The following is a 20,000-nucleotide window of genomic DNA, read 5'->3' on the forward strand; positions in this document are numbered from 1 at the left end:
ACTGGGGTAGGGGTTGCTGAGGTGTGAGTAAAAATATTCATTCAAAATTTCTGTGGCCTGTTTACTGAAGTTACGCCTTTTCCGTCTATGACAAGAACCGAAAAGAGAATTGTAGTTATGATCAGGATTAACCAAAGAGGGATATACTAATTAGCATCGTACAAAAAAAAAAAGAAAAAAAAATTCTATATTTAAGCATTTTTAGGATCTAATTTATTACTATGATATTGTAAATTATGCTCTTGGCATCTTCCAAAGCATTATCCAACACATTTTAAGATATAGAATCACCAAGAAAAATACTAGAATGTGAAGCACAATTAACTTCATTCTTTAATTTATTCAACGAATATTTATTGAAGATCTAATGTGTTCTAGGTACTCAATACAGATCCAGTTAGAACAAAATGATAAGATCTACCAGAGAGTTTACAAGAGATTGGAGGCTTAAAGGAAAAAGTAGGAAGTTGAGGGAAAGAAAGATATTAGACAAGTATCGCAGAAATAAATAATTATAAATTGTGGTAACCATATCATGAAGGTAAAGCATAATGAAAGGTATAATGAAAGTGTACAGAGGGAAACCTAACACAAATTATGAACTCAGGAAAGGTTTTCTTGAAGGAGTGACATTTAATCTGAGACCTGGAAAATGTACAGGAGCTAGTCAAAGAGTAGAGGGAAAGAATAAACAGAGAAAATGATCTTGAAACAGAAAAGAGGTTGGAAGTCCAAAGGGCTAAAAGAGACTGGAGTACAGCAAAAATCAGAAAATGTATGAGATTAATCTGGAAGGATGGCGGGGTCCAGATTATACAGGCTCAGTGGGCTCCATAGAACTTCTGGATTTTATTTTACCAATAGGAAGCTATTACAGGTTTTATGTTTTAAAAAGATTGTTCTGACTGCTGAGAATAGAGGGAGGTGGACATGAAAGGAAATACAACGATATTTAAGGAGATAACTGCAATGGTCACATTGAGAGATGATGGTAACTTAGCATACGGTGAGAGTAATGGAGATAAAAAGATTCAAGATTTGAAAGGTAAAAGCAATAGAAATTGGTGATGGATTTCATGGGGGTGGTGGGTAGAGAAGACAGAGAAGGAAGGTAAGAAAAAAAAAATACATCCAGAATTTCTGGATTTTTCTGCTTAAGTAACTGCCTGGGCTGATATGATATGCTCACAAGGGAGAGAGTAGGGGAGGATTTTTTTTAACTGGGAGAGGGGAGGCAGAGTGTCAGAAGATCAAGTATTTATTAACAATTTATTTCAAATAGCAAAAATATTACTTACATTTGGTTTTTGTTATTAAGATTTTAAAATTCCAGCCTGAAAATTAGCATTTGTCAGACTTCACTTTAAATAAGATTCTCCAGTAAATAGAAAATACTTTCCCTAAATAATTTTCCCTAAATAATTTTCTTAATACTTGCTTCCAAATAATCTTAACGATATTCTCAATTGTGATATCCTACACTCAGAAAAGACAGTCAGTAGGCAGCTGTAAATGTGTACATCATGAGATTCTTCTAGTTAAAATGATGTCACTAACATGGCAGGTTAGGTATGTGATCTATGTCTCAACATTAAGGGAAAGTCAACAAAGCAAGAAATCTAGATCTGAAGAAAACATCTCAACTTATCAGAACTGAAATTTCTTAATTTCAATAATTTTTTGACAGGTCAAACCATTGTTTCCTAAGGGAAGAAGAGGAGATTCAAGATCTATTTGGGGATTAAAATCAACAAGATTTCATGATGAACTGGATGGAAGAGGTGGTAAGGGAAGACAGAGAAGGGAAAGAAGAGAAATACAGCAACAGTAATTAGCATTTTTGCAGTAGTCATGCATTACCTGAAAAGAAAAACAAAGCCCGGACCTGAGGGTACTTTCAAGAGGCATGCTTGGATGAATAAGTGGTTTGGTGAGTAGGGTGGAAAAGGTCTAGAATAGATACTGAAACTCTCAAACCCACAGATGATTACCTGGCCCTCGGATAATGTTTGTTGAGACCATACGATAATGACTTGTTCACAAAAATCTAGGTTTCTAGTTTTTTATGAAAAAATTGGAAGATCAGCCACACCAGGTATACATTCTTGGGAGGCAGCCATAGGCTAAAGCTGAGTGATGGCTGTCCGCTCAGATATGCACCTGTCTGCTCTAATCCTTACGGCCCCTCATCCAACCACTCTACTCAATGCCATTATATGTAAGCATGTGAGTTTGTGACTCTCAAGCTAAGACATGGAGTTCAGCAGCAAAACCCAGGGCACAGTGGAGTAGGTGACATAGGGCATTTCTTTAGGATCTGAGGACTTATGAAAGGAGGAATGAGTAGAATCTTGGAAGACAAAGATAATTTTGGCTCACTTATTCATTTGCCTAAGAGTAGTTTTAGCAAACATATAGAAAAACCTCAGAGAACAAATTTATGGGCAGAACAGAACACCTTACCCTAGACATTCTGGCTGTGAAACTATAGCACTTCTAGTAAAAGAGAAGAGAGACCTGTGCAAGTTTGTTCCTAGTTGTTTTGTAGTGGTACATGCTTCAGCTTGTTCGATTACCAAGAAAATTTGAGTATGGCCTTACAAAAAGCCAGAGTGAGCAAGGGAATCATGAACCTGAATGAGTAGGTTTGCCTAGAGCAAAAGAACCTTGCTTTCTCAGTACAGAGGGCTTGCTAAGGGGCACTACAAAAATAGATAGAATCCAAGCTCAGTATTTGCATTCGCTTGAAGGCTAAGAGACAACTCAGCCTTATACTTTATCTTTTTAGAAAAACATTCTGTAGAAAACGCCCGTTAAACATTTCCCCTAAATTTCACTCCCCCTCAGGTTTCACCACACTTTTCGTGGCTGTGCCTCAGGCTAGTGTGCAGTGGTGCATCAGCCCCAGGGCCGTGTCCCTTCAACATCACATCACTAACAGCAGTCTCTGAGGGGAAAGGGACTGTACTCCAAGCTCTGCCACCTTCTCACTCTTGCTGTGCTCACTTTGGCTTGTTAACATAGTTACTCTTCTTGGAAGAAAAATAAATCATTTAGGTGTATACATTATGAATGCAGTTATATATTAAAAAAAAATAAGGACGCATGTTGACAAGAATGGGAAAGTACCGGCAGAAATAAGGATTGTAATTATGTTAGGAAGGAATCTTTCTGTTGGAAGTATTTTTAAATATCTTTGATTTACATATTTTTAAATTAAAATGCTCAAAATTGACAATTTAAAAATGTTATTTTCTGACTCTTTGATTTGAGCTCTTAAAAGTATTAAGTGAAAATATTCATTCATGTGGTTAATCAATAAATAACTTCTTGCAGCCTAGTACATGTAAGATTCTTGCTTTAAGGGGGTATAAATGTGTGACTTGGCTGTTGCTTTCAATGACTCTTAATTTACAAAGGTAGAGAACAAATGTTTGTGAAAAGCTACAAGAAAGGCAGTCTGCATAAAGTTTGGTCCAGAGAATTGCATAAACTTAATGTTGAAGAGAAGGCGAGGACCACTCAGTGGAGTGATTAAAGTGGGCTTCCTAAAGAGGTCGCTTTTAGGCTAGGCCTGAAAGGATGAGCTGGGTTTCACTAGATAATAAATGTGAGCACTGGTTATGTTCCAGGCTCCGTACTAGACATCCTCACAGATGACAACTCATGATACTATTTAATACCAACTTGGGAAAAGGGATGGGAGAACAGGGTTTGTGTGGGAGGCCAGGAGGTGTGTAGTGGCGGATGAAAGGTGAGGGGTATGTGTGGTGTTAGAACTGGTGGTTAGGCAGAGAAAAAGACAGACTTCTAGCCAGAGGAAACAGATAAGACCAAGAGTTATTTCATTTTAGATTAAACACAGGAAAGAATATAGTAATATAGAACATGGTAATATAGTAACAGCACTAAAAATGCTCAAATTTTGATCTAATAATTTCGTTTTTCAGAATTAGTCCTCATGATATAATCCTAAAATCAAAAGCTTCAGTGCATAAAGATTTTCATTGAAACACTAGTTTCAATAAAATTCTGTCTCAAATAGTATCCTTTCTCCATCATTTTCTCTCTCCTTACCTTGCCTTATTTTTCTTCATAGCTCTTATCTTATTACATTTCATTATAGTTTTAAATAAAACAGTATAGCATATTTGTTTACTTGTTTATTGTCTGTTTCACCGAGTAGAATGTAAGTTCAACTGGGGCAAGAATGTCAACCTATCTTGTTTATCTTTATATCCTCAGCACAAACAAATATTTGGAGAAGGAAGGAAGGATGAAGCAAGCTGTAACGGAAATTAAAAGGTACAACTTAAATGCTCAGAAACAGAGGAATGGCTAAGTAAATTATCATATAGCCATTTGGTAGACTTCAATCATTGCAACGTCATTTAAAATTAGAGCTTATACTCTATGAAAAATGTTTATATAGTCATAGTAAATTTTTTACAAAAGAAAACCAAATTATATTGTACTGTCACAAGAACATTAATTTTTTTTTAAAAAAGCCTCCCCCAAACCCAATGGAAATAAACTAAAACATTTATGGTATGTTTTTTTTTTCTTTAGGTAATAAAAATGTACTTATCTTTTATCCTCCATCCTTCTATTCTATATATTTTCCAAATTTTCCATAGTGAGCTTGTTATATTTTTTAACAGGAAAAAATAAAATAAAACTTTAGAAAATCTTAACAACCAACAAAAAAGTAATGCAAGCACGAATACGTCATATAAGGCTTTAAATGCCAGGTTAGGTAGTGTGCATGAATTATCCAGCGTTGAAAAGCTACTGCAGTTTTTCGGCAAAGCAGTTAGGGCATCATAGCGATGCTATATAGAAACAGAAAAGGAATGCGGAAGATGGGCGGGAGGGAGGGGAATAAGCCTGGAGACAGGGAGACTATTAGAAAGGTACTGTGCTAGTCCAAGTACAAAGGATGAACATGAACTGAGCAGTACAAGGAAAGACAGAAAGAAAGAGATAGGAAATGTTAAAAAAAGAAGTACTGGTGAGTTCTAGCAACTGATTTATTACAGAAGAAGGAACCAAAGGTGATACAACTGGGCTTTGCTCAACTAGGAGAATGGTAGTATAATTAAGTGGCATATGTTTCCTTATCTGGCTCTAAGGAAGAGCTCTGGCGTGAAGACAGTCCACACATCTTGTTTTCCAGTTGAGAGGCTGACTTAGTTCTTTTCTTTAATACTGTAAAATTTGGATGATAATTAGCGCCTCTGTCAGATTCCAAGGGAGAGAAAGCCAAACAAATAGAAACTCCTTTCCAAGCTGAAGACTGATCATAAGCTTTAGCAATGCCCAAGAGGCGTCCCTGTGGAGGCTGTGCAGAGCAGCAACTTGACAGTTCTTCTATTTTGTCACCCAGTAGGTCAAACACGCCATATACAACTCATTACCTATGAAACTTTCAAGTTTCTCCTGTGAAACTTGGAGAAAGCTTCAGATAAAAAAGAAATTTTCATCCTTACAGGAGAAACTGATAAGCTTTCTTACCTGATTTGGAAAAATGGAGTTTGGGGTTTTGTGGTGACTGCTATTAAATAAAATACCACTTCCTTTTTAGGAGTATCAGTATCTCCAAGTATTTTCTTATACTGTACACATAACATCAAGAAATTCTTAGAAAACAAAGCTTTGTTAAAACAGAGTTACAGACTAAAAGTTATCAAAAATACTATTTAACATCAGATCTGAAAGGCTACATATTCCTAAATCATTAGTAGCCGCACTAATCCTATCCATTTCCTGAGTCACCAAATTGGCAGCCGATAGCACTACCACTCCCAGGTAAGAAGAGGCTTGACAGCGCAGGCATCATGAGGAGAATTACCTGTCAATTGTAGAGAAGAGCTCTTATAGCCAAATTAATGAAGAATCTAAGACCAACTGATCATTTTCACAGAAAATAATATACAAGGCATGAAAAGGAGGAAAAAAAGCTATGCAACGGATTTGCGGCCTCACATACCTGGCATCAAGGAACCTTGATCTTAAAATCATAACAGCTTCACAAGTGCTTTGTTTGAGCTGCATCTGAATGGAACTAAATTTTCGATGGATGATGCCCACCATTCTTTCAATCTCTTTTGGGGAAATGGGACGTGTTCTACTCTGCTCTCGGAGAAGGTTCATCACATGTGTAGTGAATTCATTACATGCCTGTAAGGGAAAAAAAAAAATCACTCCTTAGGATTCTGGTATTTTATATTATCACATCCAGACATTCACTGATCTGAATTTCCACCTCATTTGCGATTGCCAATGGCATTATACGGTAGGAAGGGTAAAATGAAAACTAAGACACTTGTGAAATGGCAGTGGTAGTTAGATGGGGCAGCAAGAATTCTGAAACTATGAGTGGCCAGACATGCAAAGGAGACATAGCACTCAACTGCCCTTCCCACCCACCCTTGTCCCAGTTCCAAAATGAGGTTTTCCCACTGGAGGATGCTCTCTACTAATGCCTATAAATACAAATATATGTTCAATGTTAACACTAGTAAATTCTCTGGGGTTTTATATTTATTCTACAAATGTTTACTGAAGGACTATAAAGTTCAAATTCTTCCAAGTGCTATTAAGAGACACAGAAACGAGCAAGATGTGAACCTGGCCTTTAGTGCGATAAAATATATAAAAAACTAATTCTCAAACAAGGCAGTCTGTACAAAGTGTCAAAGGAAGATAGGAAAAGAGCTTCCTAAGACCCAAGGAGGGAGTGTCTCATCTGGAGGCAGAGATCATGTCTGGCTGCATGGTGGAAGTGACATTTGGGCTTTAAAGAATAAGTAGGATTTTTGAAAGGTAGATAAAGATGGGAATCAGGAGGAATTCCAGGAGCAATAAAAACCCTAGAAATGATGGTATGTAGCAAGTTCAGAGGAACTGAGAGACCATGTAGAGGAGAAGAGGGGACACAGGTTGTATTAGTATGCACAGGGCCTTGGATGCCAAGCAAGCCAATGTCCTAGTATAATTTAGCTGCAGTTTGGGCCCTATCAGTGGACATGAGCAATCCCTGGAAGGTGGGCAGAGCAGCTCAACTCTTCAGGGATAGGCAAATCCTTATCAGATTCACATCTCAAAGTTTTCAGTTAACAATCCTTAGCTCATTTCTTTAAGTTCGCTTACATTCTTTTATAACTATAAAACCATGTAACTGGGCCTGTGCTGAAATCCAGTACTGCATTGGTAAAGCATCAATCTATACTCATGAATTGAAAGAACATCTTCTGGCATTTTCGTTAAAAAGGCAAGACAGGAGGTTCTGCGTCTTACTGCACGGATGCCCCTGGTAGGGCAAGCAGACAGAACAATCATTGATCACCGCAAGACACATTTTGAAGCTATAATAATGTCCACTTCTCTACAGATATCCTGAACATTGCTCACATCTAGCACATGATGGTTTTTCTAACTGTTCATTAGAGAACTAACCTTTCAAGTATACTGGATGTTTTGGTTATTCTAAGCTTTTATGGAGCGTTTCTATAAATGGAGCTTTTCTATAAATGGAGCTTTTCTATAAATATTTCTGAGGTGAGGTAAAATGAGTCTTGCTTACCAGTTAAAGTTTTTTTATGTTTTAATTCTTAAGAAATTTAAAATTCCTTGTGAGTAACAATACTATTTTATACTTGTGGGATTCTTCAGAGTGCGAAATTGTGTAATATACATAGTAAGCATCCAATAAATACCTATTGATTGGTGGGTTTTTATATTACAATTTAAGAGTAATGCTGATTAATAGCCTTAAATACATTATCCTTAAACTATAAATGATGAAGTCTTAACCTGAAGTTCATGGATAGGTTTAAAATGCCTATGACTCCACGAAACCTTATACAAGTTGTATGTACATGTGTATTTCCTGAAGGGACAATCTGTGGAAATTTTGTTTTCTTTCTAGATTTTTAGCCAGTGTATAACTAAAAAAAGGCTAAGAATTACTGTCTTAGGTTATGACACACAAAAAAAATTAAGAAACTTTGCAGTTCTAAATCCAGAAGTTCTTTCTATCTTTAAGGAAACCAAAATAAAATTTAAGATTTTCCCTGCTCTATTGTCATTTTAAACTATTTTATGCCAAACTAAAATGAAGTAGTCAGCCTGCCAAGAAATGTGTATTTTTTCTTGTACTTTCCCTAAAGAGATGTTCATATAATTTCAATGATATACAATGAGACAAACTCCAGTCCTCCATTTCCTCAGCAGTAAAATGAAGAAAATTAAACTGGAATTATTCTCTCAAACTGGATCAGCAAGTTCTATACTTCTATAGCCAGTTCCAAGAAATGTTAATACATGGTCCAATAATACAGTATGTTCGGGTAATGCTGTATTAACGCAAATTTTAAAAGACCTTTTATTTTTTTTACTTTTGCAGAACTCCTCAGCACTTCTAATATGCCAATATGAACAGCAGTAAATCTTCAAACAGGGATAGTGTATCCAACTTTTCCCAAATAAATTTGGCCACAAAATCTCTTTTCTCTAGAGTAGTGCTGTCCAAAAGAAATATATTCAAAGCCACACATGAAAAATTTAAAATTTTCTAGTAGCCACATTAAAAAAATAAAATAAAAAGAATCAGATGAAATTAATTTTAACAATATATTTTATTTAATCCAATATATGGAAAATAGTAAACATTTTGACATATAAAATTTTAAAAACTGTTAATGAGGCATATTACATTCTTATTTTCATATACTTTGGAATTCAGTAAATATTTTACATGTACAGAATTATCTCAATTCAGACTAGCCAGATTTCAAGGCTCAAAAGTTACATGTGACTAGTGGCAACTGTATTAGACAGCACAGCTCTATAGCATCTTGTAGACCAATATACTAAGTAAAACTCTTTGGGAAACAGTATAGTAAGTAATCTTTGATGTTTCCTTTTTTATTCTTCACCACCACACATTCATACAAACACGCACACGCACACACACACACGCACACACACACACACGCGCGCGCGCGCGCGCACACACACACAAAGACAGCTTCACTTAGAAATGCCCTTAATGAAACAAGAGAAATTATTCATTTTACTACATTTCAAACACATGACTAAGATTTTAATATTCTGTGTGACAAACGGGAAGCAAAAAGTACAAAAAGTACTGCTCCACATATCAATGGATGGTTGTCTCGAGAAAAAGCACTTGTGTGATTAAGTTATGAGTAAAGCTGCTTTTTTTCATGAAACACTATTTTTATTTGAAAGTGAAATAAATTATGATTATTCAGACTTGGATATCTGGCAAATGTTTTCTTAGACAGGAGCCAAGTGAATCTGTCATGTTAAGGAAACCAGCTGATAGTAGGTGTGCCAATGATGAAATTTGAATTTTCAAGTGAAAATTATAATTTTGGAAAACTTGCATCCACCACTATGAGCTCGACAGTTTCCCAGTAGACTGCCTGATTAGTTTGGTGTTGGTATTAATAAATATGTTATTTTGATGTTACATAATGAAATGTATCAACACTGGAAGATATATATAACCCAGTGAACCAATATTTTCCAATTAATCAATGTATGAGGTTACAAAAACATGTACAGATAGAAGAAGATCCAAACTAGACCAATGGATTTTTAAAAAAGAGAGTATAATATGGTTTCAGACTCCACATTGTAACTAACCTTTACAATACAACTTGTCAAGTTTTAGTGTAACATCACAGAACAATATCCACAATTATATGAAAAGGCTATTAACATACTCCTCCCTTTTCTAATGACATATTTGTGTGAGTCCAGATGTTTTTCATATACTTTAACCACAAGACAACAGACTGACTGCAGAAGTACAGGTGAGAATCCAGGTGACTCCCATTAAGCCCAACATTAAAGAGTTTTGCAAAAATGTGAAAACAATGCCATTCTTCTCACTGAATTTTGAGTTTTTGGGGAAAATACAAGTTTTAATAATGTTATTTAGGTTAACAATGGTTTTCTAAATTAATAATTCTTTTAACTTTCCTGTTTTAATTTCTAGCATAATAAATACTGATAGATATAACCCACCAAATGAAAGCTCTTAAGGGGTCTCCAATAATTTTTAAGAGTCTGAATCCTAAGACCAAAAACTTTGAGAACTAACTGCTGTACTAGAGTATGAAAGCATTTCTAATTTGCACATATAACATTCCTAGTTCCTACAAAACTAGCTCAAGCATCATGGTAAAATATATCTATGACATGGCATATGTCTTGATAAATAATTCAAGCCTCTTGTGTGAATGATACCTGAGATGTAAGCTCTCTCAGTATTTCTCTCTGGCTGTATTTTCATCTCTCCAGAATGAATGTTTGCCTATAGCTTCTAAGAAGCAGCCAAAGGCTCACGTGAAGAAAAAAAAAAAGAAAGAAAGAAAAGAAAAGAAAAAAAAAACCCAAACAGGTTAAACGCAAAAAGTTTCTGCATCTAAAAACTCATAATTTTCTAAAACATTTGCTGAATATCTCACAACTCATTAAGTGAAGTCATCTATGAATGCAAATGCTGATCAGCAATTTGGCGATATCCCAACATTCACAGAATTCACGTAGCTTTTCTTTAAACCAGTAGTTCATACATGATTAATTAGAACATCTCATTTATGTAGTGTGCACTTTAGCTCATTACTCTAAGTAAAATTCGTTAAGTATTTACATTTAGATAATTAAAATCTGGGTACACCCTTAAGAAAGATGCATACACTTTAGGCAAAGTGATTTTTTTTCTTTTATACCACTGAAAGTAAATTACAGCCTCATTTACAGCATCATCTGTACCGGATCAGAACAGAGCACAGTACTGCCTCATCTCCTATTCCTTATAAGGCATACATTTTTTAAACACATAAATGCAGTAAAAATGATATCGAATGATTGCAGAGATGTTTTGAAGGGCCACCCAATCACATACTAGCATCGATGCTGTTTATAATGTGGGATGCTCACTTCAAACATTTATTCTATTCTCTATCATACTTCCAAGACTATGTTTAAAATTAAGAGATTTTTCATTGCCTTATCATTTTTCCAAGTGAAATTATCATTTAATAACTTTCTGGTCAATGTCCACAATACAAATATAAAAACGACTTGGTTAATTTGAATAAGGAAATGAAAGTTTGATTCCTTGAATTTTCTGATTTAGAGTAACAGCAGAAAACTTTTTTTCTTTTAATCTAGCTGCTGAATACTATCTAGGATGCATTATTTTGGTCTGTGTTTTAAAACACAAACAATAACATAGTTATGTGAACATAAAACATGGAGGGCTTCATCTGATAAAAATAGTTTCAATCAATACTTTGGGGGGGGGCTTAAAAGATAAAGGTCATTTATTGGCTCACATAACTCAACAGTTCAGAAATGGAGCTAACTTCAGGTGGGGGCTTGATATAGGCTCAAACAATGTGCCCAGGACCCAAATTCTCTGTTGGATTTTCATCACCCTTAGCACCAGTCTTAATCCCAGGCATGCTCTCCCTCATGGTGGCAAAATGGCTGCCAGAAGCTCCTAAGGCTACATTCTTTCTTACTTGCACATTTACCTCAAAAGAAGAGAGCTTTTCTTTGCAATATGGGCCTTTCTCCTTGCCATTTGTTCTTTTCTCCTTAAAAATCCAAACAAGATAATAATTAAGGATTTGAAATATTTGGATTGTGGATAATGTTTTTAATGGTAGTTGTGGGCTAGTAAAAACTGTCTCCGCTATATCCATACCTATCTGGTTTGCACTCAAAATTAAAGTCTTCAGGGTTTTGTTTGTTTTATGGTGGTGCATTTACCAGTTGTGAATTTAAGATTCAACCCTTTCCTGTCTGTAGGTTCAGATCACTGAATGTAAAAATGTAAAATCAGACAGTAAGCAAGCATTGACTTTAGAGGAAGTTTTTAAATGGTTCAGTGATCAGATCTAAAAACTGAATTGTTCTTTTGTAACCATGAAGCCGATTGTAGACAATAGATCATAAAACCCCCTATTCTACAATCCATTTTTCAAATAAAAAATAAATCTCTATTAAAAGTTGATGCATGCATCCATTTTCTAGATATCTTTATAACCTTACAAGTAACTCTAGTCCAAAATTATAGATTTTGTATTTATGGAATGTTTATTATTAAATCAACAAATTCTTCTTGTTTTAGGATAAAAGTTAACATTTAAAAATTCCTTCTAAACCAGCTAGAATGAGACCATTATGCCTAAGGAACTGCCGCAAAGATAAAATACCTATTGTACTTCAATACTTCTTACCTAATTACATGATTTAGAAACCTATCTCGTGAGGGCTTTGTAAGAATTATATTATATAATACATGTTAAGTTCTTTGCGTGGAGTCTGGAACATGATTAATACTTAATAAATGGCAGTTATTATTGACAATGAAAATGGCAATTTAATGAAATTCATATTTTTTGTATGTTATTCTGCAAGCAAGTTTCTACTCTGATTAACTAATTCTGCCTTCCCATTGCCTGAGTAATACAAACGCTGCTTCCAAAGAAGTTGGAAAAAGAGTATTCAAATACGAAACAATTCATTTTATTAATCAAGTTTGTAGTCAAAGATACATTTGGTACACAGAGCCCATAAACTAGAAACTTAGAAGAAAAAAGAGAACACTCAAATGCTCCCTCCAGCCAAGGAAGAGACCTGGCATGAAGCTGGCAAGAAGTAAAACCTTTCCCTTGGAGCAATGATGACAAAGCCTTGCTTGGGAAAATGAAATGTAAAGTTTACATCAGGTAGTACCTTTTTGTCGTTCCTGCTTAACTATTAAAAAAAATAGCAAAATGAGATTAGGAGTTTGCAGGTTACACATCTCTAATGTAATAACATCAGCATTTTTTTAACTAAATAAAAATAAAAATGAAATTCCTTTACAAGCTAAGGAGATTTTGCCAACAAATATAAGCACATAATGTTGAGATCTTCAAAATGCTCAAGGCTATTATTACTTTACATAGTGTAGGTTCTGCACTCATTCTCCATTCCCCCAACAATCCTCTGCAATCTGAAAGTCCTCTAGCAGCTGAATGATACCTGACTAGTCTTGAGCACATTTCAGTGTATATGCTTGGCTCCAATGCTTTACCTGATTTGAGGTGAATTCAAATGACATCAGTGAATTCAAAAAGCAGGTTCCCAGATGCTTAGGGAGGGTTGGGACCTTTATAACACTTTCGCCTTCAGCAAAAATGTATTTCAATATAATTATAGTAGATAGCTTTCAATATGTCATCTCTATTATAGCAGCTATAAATTATGAAGTGAATTGCCTGTGTACAAGCATTTCTTCTGGTACAAGCAAAGTGGGAGAGATGCATAGGGCATGATATATCTTCCTTTTTAACTGAGAACAAATGTCTAAGTTAAATTTCATTTGCAAAAACCAATGTGTCCATTTCCTTTCGGAAGAGAGGTGAAGGAAACAAGACGGCCCTCAATTTTTAAAAACAGGTTTTCCAGGAAGCTTGGCTCAAGTTCATTAGGAATTTACCTATTCTAATAGTTAGGCCTTTAATCATAAGAGCGTATTTGAAAGGTGTAGTAAAAACATTTGTCAAAACTTGTAGCTAATCAACAAGAAGACAAAGAAGCAACCAGGATTTTGTCCCAGCTAAAGAGGGAAGCAATGCACCCAAATGAAGTACTACCAGACAGTTGTTATAAGCTTTAAAAAATTATCACATTCCTTTAGGGTGTCAAGATCAATAAGAGAAAATTAAAATAGTTTTGTTTCCCATTGGGTGAACATAATATTCAAGAACCTTACGCTAATATATATTCTATGCCTAATATTTCAAAAGGTTTATAAGTGAATTTAGATGGTTATCATCACCAATCATTTACATCTGAGCCTATATAATGGTGGCATATGATCAAAGGACATTTTATGGAGAAAGAAAAAGGACAGTATTTAAAGGACAGTACCACTCCTAAAACACACACATAAAACTGAGCCTTTGCAGCTTGGATTTAATTTTGCTCAAACTGTAGCTCTAGTCTGCTTAGCTTTGTAAATGTGGCTGTGTTTATAAGGTACTTTAATTTACTGCAGTGGTGGTGTTTGTTAATTTTATGGCAATCTAAATCTAAACAGGCTTCAGATACATTTTCATTACAGCTTCACTGCAAAACATAGGAGAGTGAATTGCTCTAAGATTCCAATGCGGTTTATTTCTTTTAGGGAAAGATTCAACACAATTTTCTGATGAAGATTTTGCCTTAACGTATATGTTCTTCCTATTTATGAATAAGATTCCTGTCACTCAGAGTACCCATGTTCACTTTTAGGAGGAGGAAAAATATAATTGTTTTTTCCATCTCTATTCTGATCCCATTCCAAACGTAATCCAACAGGGGCAAATCAGAGAAAATCAGAATGCACCCAAATTATTTTCCAATTCAACATAAATAGTATCATAATTCAGTGGAAAAGGAAGGCATATTGTCAAAAACTGATTTCAGTGCCTGATTCTGACACTAATAAGAAGTGTGACATGGATAAATAACTTAACCTGGGTCTCATTTTCTCACCTGTAAAATGGAAATTATAATACCATCTTAGAAATGCCATCCCTACATCTCACTTAGTCCTGCTTATTAGCCCTTCTAGTAACTCCAAACATATCCCTAAAGGTCTATCCCAGATAAAGGCCTGGTATCCCAAATATATGAAAAGAAAAGTCGACTATCTTATATCAAAACTCACAGAAGAGCTATAAAAACCAGCCCCAAAGATGACTGAAGGGAATTAAATGCCATTATATTATTTCTAAAATAATTCAGAACCTACAGATGAAAATCTGTAAACTAAAATTCTGTAGAATCAGCCATCTAGTCATCATGCTCCATCTATTTATTTGTCTACAATGCTGCATTGATTTCATTGTTATATTTTTACTTGTGAAAATGTTAAACATGAGGAAGGAAATATACATTCAAGTAGTTTTTATTAGGCTACTGAATGCATCTAAAAATATGGTTCATGATTACATTTTAAAACACATTTCCCAACTTGATATTTAATCTAAAAATATAAAAACGCATACTATTGATTAATTTATGAAGAACTTGTGTGTATGTGTGTATTTTTAAAGCACACACACACACACACACACACACAAAAACAAAACAACAACAATAAAAACCCCAAACTCATGTGACATTGACTGATGTCAGCTTTACCCAACTTCTAGCAGGGCTATAGGGAGAAAATAACGAGGCCAAGATGAAGAGATATAGCAGGAGTTAGTAGGGAACCATCTTAATTCCTCAGCCAAAAAAGTAGAGCCATTTGGCCGAATCCTATATATCTTTCTATGCAAGGTGACTGGTGGTATTTATTTAATAAGTATGTATAAATGTATTTAACATAAAGTTATGCAATTAGGATTATACTACAAATTAGAGCCATTTTCTACTGTTTATGCTCAGGGCAACCTTTTCAACCATGACTTATTTTGTTTACTCTCAATTATTCATATGTCAAATCAGAAAGCTCCATTTTTTTCATGTACATACACAAGATAATTTTTCTAAAAATTCTTATTTGTACATCTTCCACCAAAAATTATTCCTATGAGACTAGAGATGCACTTTGAGATCCCAGTAAATCTTATTCAGAAAAAAAAGGCAGTATCATATAAGATTAATTTATATTGTATTTTAACATAAAGCTACATAAATCTTTCTACCCTCCCTTAAAAAACACTCACCTCTGGGACAGAATCCAGCATTTGCTTAATACCACCATAGCCAGCATATTAGAGAAGGCAATGAAAAAAATAACATATACAACTGAAACTACAAAGGGAACTTAGAAGAAAAATCAGTATTTAAACTGACCAGGACTCCCAAATCACACTAAGGCGTTTAGACTTTACGAAGTACTTGACTATACAGTGAAATATTTATGGATGAAATGGTATGATGGCTAAGACTGCTTTGAAATACTCCACCAAGAAAAAAAAAGGGGGGTACACAAAATAAGATTGACAAAATGTTGATAATTATTTATCTGGGTGATGGGTATCTAGGGAGTTCCTTATTTTAGGATAAACTCTATAAAACTGCCAACTCACAACTGTCTTTGACCTAAAAATTTGGCAATTTCATAGGATTCAGATTAATAATGTTCTCTTTATTTGCGAGTATATTTAAACATTTCCATAATAATGTTTTTTCAAATTACCTTCCAGTGAGAATTCCTCAAACTATGCAGGTTTTTAGGCTTAAACTAACAACTAAAATATATTTTAAGTGAACTGTAAATTTTTTACCTTGTTTCAGTGAATCTAAGACTTACTTATTTTTCTCCGCATTTTAATATCTCTGAAGTTTAAAGTTTGGAAGCATTTTACGATCAAGACATGTTATATACAGTTTAGTTGGGCAGTGTTAATTTTTTCTTGGTGGTACATAAAACAATGATACAGCTTAAAATCAAAGATATCTTAGATTCAATGAAATATGGTTAATATAATGGCTGAGAATAGCATTTTAAATCCATACTCTCTACTCAGGAATTTAGCACCCAATTACCAATATTCCCTGCCCCAGGTTACCTATAATTATCCTGGGAGGAGGGCTCTTCCTCAGAGACAGGCCAGAACTCGCTTCCTTTGTGAAGTTGGCTCCCTCCCCTATATTCTGGCACAATCCTTAAGAATTCCTAGGAGGATTCTGGAGCTCACAGCATAGGAGGAAGATCTCACTATGCAGTTCTTCCCTTTAAAAGTTTTTATAGCTTATGAACAAGGTCAGTGCATAAATGTTAATGATACAAAGTTTTGAAGAGCACCAAGCAGTGAGGTTAGAGGGGGAGGGTGGCTGCAGATGTGGTAGTAAGGGCATGTGAATGTGAGGAACGAATACAACTAAAACAAGTGGATGAGATAAAACGGGTTGAGCTTCACCTCCGAAAGCTGAAAGGGACTTCATTTCATGAATCCAACAATTCACTTGTATTTTTGCATTGACCTTATTTATTTTGCTCTTTGTGTTAACACCTACCCCTCACAGCCCTCAGAATTGGTTAGCGCAGTCTAATAGAAGAGCAATAGAGGGTTTGTGCAGGACTATGAGAGTGGCGGCTGCTGACCTGTTCATATTTCTCCAGTTCTGTGTGATAGATTTGTCTGATCTGGGTCAATTTGGCTCTGTAATCTGAGTGTTCAATAGAGTTATCTGAAGAACCTCCAGAGGCTGCCGCGGCTGCAGCTGCTGCCGCCGATCCCCCACCTTTCTCAGGACCTGAAACCCCTTCTGCCAAAAGCATATTGTCCAGTCTCATTAGCTGGGGATCGGGAGGGTCCTCCTCCTGGGCTCCTCTGATGCTGAGACCTTCAAGGAAAGAGAGAGAGAGAGAGACAGAAAGAGAGAAGAAGCGAGAAACAGGACAAACAGTGTGAGTATTTTGTTTATTTGAGAAAATGATCAAACAACATCAGTGTACTACAATTCATGCTGAGAATTTCATTGTTCACATTTTATCAATAAACATAAGTATGAAAATTCTTTTCAAGATAATATTTACATGCATCTTAGAATTTCCAATATCACTTCTTCTCAATTTATCCCAGATTAGATCCTTGGGAAAAGGACTGACCCAGTCTTTCCAAATTTAGGTGATTTAAGTGTCAGATGGAAAGGGGGTAAAAAATCCAGTATTTTGAGACAGAAAAAACAAAAAAAATCCAAGGATATAAAACAAACCCATCGAAAGAAAGGTGGTTATTCTGTTTCTCTGTACAGTTAGAACAGAATTTAAAATCCCAATAGAATAATTAATTCACAAGCTACATTCAAAATTTTTTAAATTAGCAGGATTAGATGCGCTTTTCCATCATGTAATTTCAGGGGGGAGAAGAGAAATACATACATTATGAGGTACTTAGCTATGCTTTAAAAATGTATATTATTAAATGCCTTTGTTAAGCTATTGTCAGCAAACTATAAAACCAGGACACTAAATACAGTATTAAAAATGTACCATCAACATGGCAATACGGTGCTGGGTACAGCAGTCTCAATCTAATTTTGCTTTTAAATAAAGAACTTCCTAAGTGATGCCCAGTCAGCAACCTCATCTGAGTACTATAGATCACAGCTGACAATTCATAGGTTTAATCAGGTCACATAGGCTTTCTGCCAAGATGTTTTCAACAACACAGAAGACAAAGTTTTAAAATAATTATCATAGTATAAAAAGCACTGGAGCCATGACAGCTCAAAATCAGCATTTTCATTAATGTGTAACAATCTAAAATATCCCAGCCCAATTAACCTCTGTAAATCTATTTAAAAGCAGGTTCCTCACACCAGTTACAAAGCATCTTGGGGAAAGAGGAAGGAAGTTGGCATCTTGTATGTCTGCATTTGGATTCTGCCTTTTGCGTCTGTGCCTGTTGTTGTTTATCCACAGTGGTGCACACTCCATGTCTGGTGTAACTTACATGACAGTAACATCTATAAGCTGCCAAGTACTCAACTGAGCACCAGCTCTGCAATTTTATATGCTAACCTAAAACTACCATCAATTCTTTTACAGAACAATTTCATTCCTAGATGTCCTGAATTATATCCACTATAGGAGAGAGCTCTTGGTTCTCTTAATTTAAATGCACAACTTTAATTTCCTCCCTCAAAACACTTTAAAGTTGTCACCTTCATTTAAAAATATACGTCAGAATAATTTCAACTGGGTAATAAAACTAACTCGCAATAATTTAAAATTATATCTGTTGCCTGTTCAAAGGTAAATAAATAAGGTTTGAAAACTATAATATACTAACACAGTAATTTATTTAGGGAACCAAAAAGTTAGATAACTCTCTCAAATAAGATAAGATCAGTATCAGCACATTCGTTGATAATTAAAGATAGTCAAACGTGTATTTGCTACTTCTTCTAGATCTAAAAGAAACTGCCAAATATTGGTTACATATTGATATTTTTAACATCTTTGATTTTCTTTCCTTCTAATTCATTTCATTGATGTTAAAATCTAATTCATTTTAGATGTTAAAATCTCATGGCCTAGACATGTTCACAGTTCCACAGACCAAGTTTTTTGTGCATTTGACATGCAGTGAGGACTTACTGAGCAACCTCTTATCTGGCACTTTGGGCATTGTTTCATTTTCTATTATTCGTCTGAGAGTTCCTTAAGTTTCTCTTTTTTAAACTAAATTTTTGCTTACATTTTTGTGTGTTTGTTGTTTCTTTTTTATATTTACACAGATTCTGGTGCTTGTCCTGGAAATGTGTTTTTTATCTACCTTCAAGTTTCCTCTAGGTTTCTAGTTTTCTCCTTACACTTATATATATTGACCTTTTCTCTGTGGACATTTGGTGAGGTTCTTTAATAGCAGATCAACATCCATAGTCAGAATTATCACACTTCCCTGCACATGTGTGACAAACAAGAGAAGACGCTCAATGACTAATACACAAGAAAGCAGACTATAAGGGAGACAAGGAAATTCATCAGGAAGAAATGCAAAAGATACAGACTAATTAGCCATCTATGGCACTTTTATACATATCTAATATGTATAGAAACCAACACCGCCATATCAATAAGCAGCAACCCTTAAATTAAATAATAGTGAATATAAACAAAAATAATTATATGTATTTTCAGCTAGCATAACATTTTCCCCTTGTGGTAAGTAATATCTCTTACTTCTAAAATCATAAGTAATCAATACTTCAGTGTTTGCCTCAAATATAGGAAAAAATGTTTTAATGCAATCCTTCTGCATTTACTTTATAAATTATGTGCATCAAATCTAATCAGAAAATCAAAAAGTTCACACTCCTGTGGATGCAAAGTACTAGAGCACTTTGCAATTAGGCAATACCTAGAAGGCTGTTTATCAATACTGGTCATTGCCATAACTATACAGTAAATCCTCACTTAACGTTATCAATAGATTCTGTGACTATAAGCGAAATGACAT

At 34.9% G+C, this 20,000-nt stretch overlaps 1 protein-coding gene across 2 annotated transcripts in view; it reads right to left on the reverse strand.

Moving 5' to 3' along the window:
• Window positions 1–20,000, reverse strand: part of PBX3 (PBX homeobox 3) — a 195,096-nt gene that overhangs the window by 33,879 nt on the left and 141,217 nt on the right. For both annotated transcript variants that reach the window (XM_023533065.1, XM_011364277.1), the window contains exons 3-4: window positions 17,138–17,379; window positions 5,990–6,180 (exon numbers count right to left, since the gene is read on the reverse strand). In XM_023533065.1, the coding sequence (XP_023388833.1) occupies window positions 5,990–6,180; window positions 17,138–17,379 (433 nt within the window). The remainder of the gene's footprint in view (window positions 1–5,989; window positions 6,181–17,137; window positions 17,380–20,000) is intronic.

Source organism: Pteropus vampyrus, unplaced genomic scaffold (genome assembly GCF_000151845.1).
Source record: "Pteropus vampyrus isolate Shadow unplaced genomic scaffold, Pvam_2.0 Scaffold95, whole genome shotgun sequence".
In the NCBI taxonomy this organism is placed as follows: Eukaryota; Metazoa; Chordata; class Mammalia; order Chiroptera; family Pteropodidae; genus Pteropus; species Pteropus vampyrus.